Source organism: Crocodylus porosus, unplaced genomic scaffold (genome assembly GCF_001723895.1).
Source record: "Crocodylus porosus isolate Cpor-Errol unplaced genomic scaffold, CroPor_comp1, whole genome shotgun sequence".
NCBI classification, from domain to species: domain Eukaryota; kingdom Metazoa; phylum Chordata; order Crocodylia; family Crocodylidae; genus Crocodylus; species Crocodylus porosus.
The window spans coordinates 79,872,344-79,879,008 of NW_017728947.1; the positions used below are offsets into that span (position 1 = coordinate 79,872,344).

Below are 6,665 nucleotides of genomic sequence, written 5' to 3' on the forward strand. Positions count from 1 at the left end.
GACTTCCTGCCCTTTGGGCAGGGGGCTGGACTCGATCTCCCGAGGTCCCTTCCAGCCCTAATGTCTATGAAAAAATCTATGATTTATCTTTGTCAATTGTGAACAGTAACCTCCTGGAGGTTTAGTTTACTGTTTAGATAATTGCTTTCACGCATCCTGGACATTCCTACTTAAAAAAAAAAAAGCTTTATGAAAGTCTAAACAAGAGTTGGGACCAAGGTTTCCTCTAAGGTATGCACATCTGAAAGTGTGGCTGCTCACAACCTTTTTAAGGCCATGCATCAGGAGAGGTGCGGGTGGGAGTCTGGTGTGAGCTCCACTGGCTCCGAGGAAGTGCTCTGCTCCCCCGCATCAGGGCCGGGGAGTGGAGCACTTCCCCAGAGCTGGCAGAGCCCACGCCAGCCTCCATCCCTGCCTTGCTTCACCTCAGGGAAGAGCTGCTGCCTACTCTGAGTGAGGCTCCACCACTCCAGGACACTGCAGGACATGCCCCCCGAGGCCATGCAGGGGAGTGGAGCAGTGTCTCAGAGCTGGTGGAGCCTCATTTGGGGCAGGGAGCAGCTCTTCCCCAAGGTGAGGCAAGGCAGGGATGGAGGCTGGGGCAGGTGGGCGGCTGGCACGGGCTCCGCAGGCTCTGGGGAAGTGCTCCATTCCCTGGCCCTGATGCGGGGGAGCGAAGCATTTCCCTGGAGCCGGTAGAGCCCACACCAGCTCCTGGCTCTGGCCCCTGGCCCCCAGCTCCAGCCCCCAGCCTCTGGCCCCCTTTGATAAGTGTCCCACACCGGACCGAGGCAGCAGGTAAACAGACCGCTACTCCTTAGAGGGAACATTGGTTGGGACCCATACAAAAAAAAGAGTAAAACAAACTTACTGTTTCTAGGGCCATTACACGATCCTGCAAATAAAACAGAACATGTAATTAGAAGGTATGGAGAACAAATAAAACATATGTTGAATATGATCAAAAGACTTCATTTTGTTTTTACTGATATAAGAAGTTAGGATCTTCTGTACAAAATGTTATTATGATATAATGTACCAATACTATATAATACTATACAAGCCTATTTAGTTCAGTATCCATCTCAATTCTTACACTTCTTACACTTACTTCAAAGGAAGGTGCTAGAAGACTTGGAAGAATGTATATAGAAGAAAAGTTTCTTACTGCCATTAGAAGCCAAATTAGGCCTTAAAACATGACAGTTAGTACTGCTTTGAAAACGTATTTATTGTTATTATTTTGAGTATTTTTTTAAGCACTCCCTTTGTGAACCTGCTAAGTTCATGGTCTCAGCGATGTCTTGCAGCAATGAGCTCTGATATCTAATTGTGTTTTGAAAAGTATTTCATTGCATCAGCTTTGTGAGATAGTGCTTATGCTAAGCAAGGCCTAGCATTACGAACAATGCACTAAAACTCCCAGAATGCTTCAAGGAGGTTGAGGAGTCAGCGATTGACATTCTGGTAATCACTTTCTGACCCTTAGATAAAAATGCTGACCTTCTGACCCTTGAACAATGATAAAAATTGCAGCTTATATTGTCAAAACAGAAAACCGTATAGCTAAACCACAATGACGAAAAACCGCATATTATGTAAGCCTTGACATTTTAACCCTGCTAAAAACATAAGAAACATAAAGGTCATTAAGAATTAGCATAAGAAATATAAAGGTCATTAAGAATTAACATAAGAAGCGTAAAAATTATAATACAAAGCGTATCACCTGATATTATAATATCGATAAGTTAACTAAATAACCAATAGAAGTAAGAATTAGAAATGCATATGTATAAGTGTTATCATATATAACTAATAGTAAAGTTATGTTAGATGCCTCACTTCCACCATGGGGACAGTTTTGTATCTTTTGTCTAAAAAAAGATAAGGGACTCCTTTTAAATGAGCTGTTGACCAGTTCTGAGACTACTGAATCAGGCAGCCGCACCTAGCCTCCAGGTTAGAGAGCAAAGGCTTAATTTGGGAACCTCTTGAACCAACAGACCTTCTTTAGTTTATGACTTTGTAAAACAATAAAAGTTTTAAATTGAACATCCAGGTCTAAGCCTGTGCTTAATTCAGTCCTTATATAATTCGGCATTGAACTCACACAAGCTTTAAATTTGTCCACTTCCATTTCTATTAAATTTTCCCTTACCTTTCTTGTATAGGATTATAATCAGATATTTATCAGGTCCTCTCATTTGTCTCCTCTTAATTTAAATGTTCCCAATTTTTTCAAATTATTCATATGAGAATTTCTCCATGTTTCTCCTCATTTTCATTGTTTATAAAGGTTAAGCCAAACCAAATATAATATTACAAAGGAGCATTGATTTTACTAAGGAACTGATTTGGATTGATTTTAATAAAAAACATTATTATATTTTCAGTATTGCTTCTTCTCTCTCATGAATCCTGACATTTTGTTTGTTTTTTGATCAATGCTGAATGCTAAACAGAAGGCTTCATTGCCTGTGATGTGACAGTTTTCTAGAGTTCATCATTTTTGCTTCTACTCAAGATGTGGTTTGCAAAGCTAAAAAAGAAAATTATGTAAAGCTATCCAGAAGAGTAGAATTAAAGAATGACTATCATCATTTTAGTAGGGATAAAAAAAACCCTAACACACACAAAAGGAAGACTCAAAATATTTGTCAAGTATGTCAATAATTAAGTAAAGGCATGCAATTGAAAAGAGAGAAAATAAAATTAGTATGCATTCCCATGTAAACCACCTGTAAATAGTGTCCCATTCTTTCCCCCTCTTTGTGTATGCTATTCTGATTTACAATGGCACACAGAGGTACAACTAGTCAAAATTATGCCTTCTCTGATGGTTGTGCATGGTGCAGAGGCAGCAGCTGGAGCCTAGCATTTGCGAAAGGATGTCACCTCTCTTTTTGTCACTGATAAGTGCGTCAACCAGCCAAATAAAACACTGTGGCATAAAAAAGGTGATGTCTCTCCTTTCCCTGAATACTGACAAACCTTCAGCTGTGTGCTGCCACTGCTGCTCTGCCCTTCCAGCTGTCAGAGCTGGAGCCACTGCAAGAAAGGCAGAGAAGACAAGGGGTAATGCACTCCCTTAGCTCCATTCTGGTGACCTCACAACAGCCAGGCAGTGCTTGGGGCTTACATCCTGTTTGCCTTCCCCATCATTACACTACTGATTACATATATATTTTTAATCATCATGCCACCTTTATTTAGAAGGATGTGGAGAGAACACAGGATTTGCTGGTAAAGCTATAATGAGCAATTACCTGAGTTTTCTTTTGTCAGTGTAGTTTATGCAAGTTCCCCAAATGAAACATTATACTGGAAAAAGGGATCTTTTGCCAAGAAGTTACTTCTTTTTTAGAAGCTATGAGGAGTGAAACATCACCTTTAGTTAACCCTTTCCTGCCAGCCCATGCACATGCTTGGTTTTAAAAAAGCATACTGTATCCTCTGGTACCTGTTGATACATGTAGATAGAACATGTGACTCCAGATTTACAGCTGGAAAGATTTTATATGGTACTTACTATCTCAGAAGAGAGTTTGGGGCCTGCCAAAACGGCATGGCAGAAACTGGGTAACATATTGTCATTTGTAGTTACTTGGGGCCTGGTGCTCAGTTTTTCTACAATAGATACAGATTTTTGAAGAGGAAAAGATTGTTTTCAATACACACATATGCACATACACTGTACAAGGCAAAAATAAAACTGTTTAGCTTGCTTGTGATGATGTGGTCTCAGAAGATAGATCATAAAAGGGAGAAAGAGTGGTGTTAGGAATTGCAAAATTTATAATTATTTTATTAGTATGTCACATTTTAGTGCTTTATCTTATTGAAATGGCCTTTTCATAGCCAAGACAGTTATCAGCTGCTTTCTAAAGAATCTGGGTCAGCAGATTTGTTCCAGTTGTAGGGCAGTACGGTTAGTCCTGCTAATTTGAATATATCATTTGTCAAAAAAAAATCTTTGGATTCTCCAAGTAAACTCCAGGAACTCTTTGACACCCTGAAAGCAATGCAAGTTCTTGAAAAATAATTGCTCAAACTTTTTTTTATCTCCTTGTGTTATTAGCAATATCATTCCCTAAGACACAAGAGTTGTTGGGAGCACCATATGCAACATTTTAGACTTGGAAACTATGACTTTCCTGACTGGTGAAGACCCATGGTGATGCAGATCTTCACTATATCTGCCCTTTAATTAAAGGTGCCTGCTGGCTATTTGTTATTTTGGTTTGCAAACTAGGAGTCCAGCTATATTAACACACACATAAAACCAGGCGACTGTCACCGTCCCTTTAGATATGGACCTTGCAAACTTCACTCATGTTTTTAGTTACCTGGAGATAATGTTACTGTGATACACTCTACATAAAGCTACACTTCAGAACTATTTGGAACGTGAAACTGTGGCAGCCTGCAGATTAAGTGGAGATCCTACTCTGCATTAGAGAATGGCTGTTTTACATCTTATACAATTTGCTAACTTTCTTTAGCACATCTTACCAGAAGACAAAGTGAGACTGTAACCTTCTTGCACATGCATACAAAAGTAACTGAGCCACCTTAGAGAAGCATATCTTTTCAGGTATGCATAGTATGAGCAATGGTCTCACAAGAGCAATTTTAATCTTCATCAGATTATCTTTCTCCAAAAAATCCTAGTGCTTATTGATGAAAAGCTAAACAATAATATGTCCAATTTTACAATATCTTTAAGATAATAAAGTGGAGATCAGGATTTCTAAACAGCAGGTATCACATCCCCCATTGGCTGCATCACGGAGGCTGAATACCCCATGGGTTGCAGTAATACAAGCCATGGGCTCCCTGGATCACTCACGGTATGACCCTCACATTGCACTGTGTATTGAGGTACCTTGTCCCCAACCCTCAGCTCCCCAATTGTACCACGCCATGTAGGCATGCCAGGCAATGGGCCCCACAAGCTGTGCCACACCACACAGGCCCCTAGGGCAAGGGCAGGAGATGGAAGCCAGAGGAAGGAGGAGCCCAGAGACCCTGGCTGCTGCTGCAGCTAGAGCAATGTGAGGAACATGGCATGCAGCCCATAAGCCACCAGTTAGACAGACCTAGTTTAGTCAATGACATTACGATAAAATGTCATTTTTACATTCTACAACAGTCCAAGGGGCAGAGTTAAGTCTGTGGAGCTGTGCTGGAATATTTATTTATTACTAGCTAAAAATAAAATATTGATTATCTAGACAGCCTAATATTTATGATGTCCCTAGCTACTTACCTGGTCAGGTTTTGTAAATGATAGAATAGTATGACAAAATGTCATCATGAGCTTTGAAACAGGTTTGGGATATTTTGGGAATTTTAAATGTACGTGGTATCTGAAGAGTTCTTTTGTTGGTATTATTGGGTGTTTCATGCCCTCTTTATCCAGAAAAAAAACAATCAGTACTTTATGACTTTTTACAGATCAAACCAGAACTCTACAAAACAAGGCACCCTAAGAGAAAGTCCCATTAGATGACCATGAACATTTATTTGAGATGATCTTCTTGGAAAAGAAAAATATTTGTAACCTGAAAATGACCCCTAGCTTTCAAAATGTGTTGTGGGATTTTCCCTTGATATTACCCACTACTAATACACTGATAACATATGCAATGGAATATTTGTTTCCAGATTATTTCTCTTCTGGGATTGCCCTTTCATCAAGTGTACGATAAATGAGCTGCAACTATCTTCCAACAAGTCCTGAAGGCAGATGAAACTCATCCATTGGGGCTGTAGTGCTTGGCTAGTTCCCCTTACACCTGTGACATACAGAAATATTTAACTCTTAAAGTGGGTTTAGAATAACTTCCAAACATCACCACATTATTTAACTGCATTATCTATATACAGAAAGCCTAACAAGGCTATTTGTATACACATGCACGCATGAGTTTCAGAGAATTCAATGAGGTGGAGGAGACATGAGAAGAGAGGAAGTCCTCAATCCCAGAAAGGAAATTTTTAAGTAGCAAATATAGTTCTGTTTATGATTGGTCTGTCAATCTCAGGAAGTAGAGAACAGCAAAGAATGCTTAACACACACAGACAAAAAATGTTTCTCTTGGAGAGAAATTCAAACATAGGGTTGTGGGGTACCCTTGAGAATAGGATAGATCATCTTTACCTAGGTCCTAAGTGCTGAAAGGTTCTAACCCCGCCCCCGTGACATATACAGCCATTTAGAGGGCTTCTGGGTCCTTTTTATTCCTTCAATGAAGAAGATATACATGCTGACCCAATCTGTTTCCATGACAAAATAACACATAAGATATACACAGAAGGGGCTTAGCTGGGTAGTCCCATCAGCTAAAAGAGTCCCTGATATTTTGGCCCCCAATGGGGCAATGTTGTATTAGCTTATTATAATCTCTAATAAAGCTTAAGCAGCTGGGATAATAATACACAAAGGAAGCACACTAAACAGCTACTTTGCTTATGCTTCTAAAGTCAAAGAACCTACTACAAAGGCAGAAAAGCCATGGTCAAATCCTAAATACAGCTAGAAACTTCTTCGCTGTCTTTAGTGTTTGTAGGACACTGGGGGTTTTTTTGTATGTATTGATAAAAAAGTGGCATCTTTTAGGTGAGAATGCTAAGTGATCTCTGACTGTAATCGTCATATC

At 39.8% G+C, this 6,665-nt stretch overlaps 1 protein-coding gene across 1 annotated transcript in view; it reads right to left on the reverse strand.

Moving 5' to 3' along the window:
• LOC109320858 (centrosomal protein of 128 kDa-like) overlaps positions 1-6,665 on the reverse strand; it is a 76,767-nt gene that overhangs the window by 46,082 nt on the left and 24,020 nt on the right. The window contains exon 2 of the mRNA XM_019551138.1: positions 872-895. Coding sequence (XP_019406683.1) covers positions 872-895 — 24 coding nt within the window. The remainder of the gene's footprint in view (positions 1-871; positions 896-6,665) is intronic.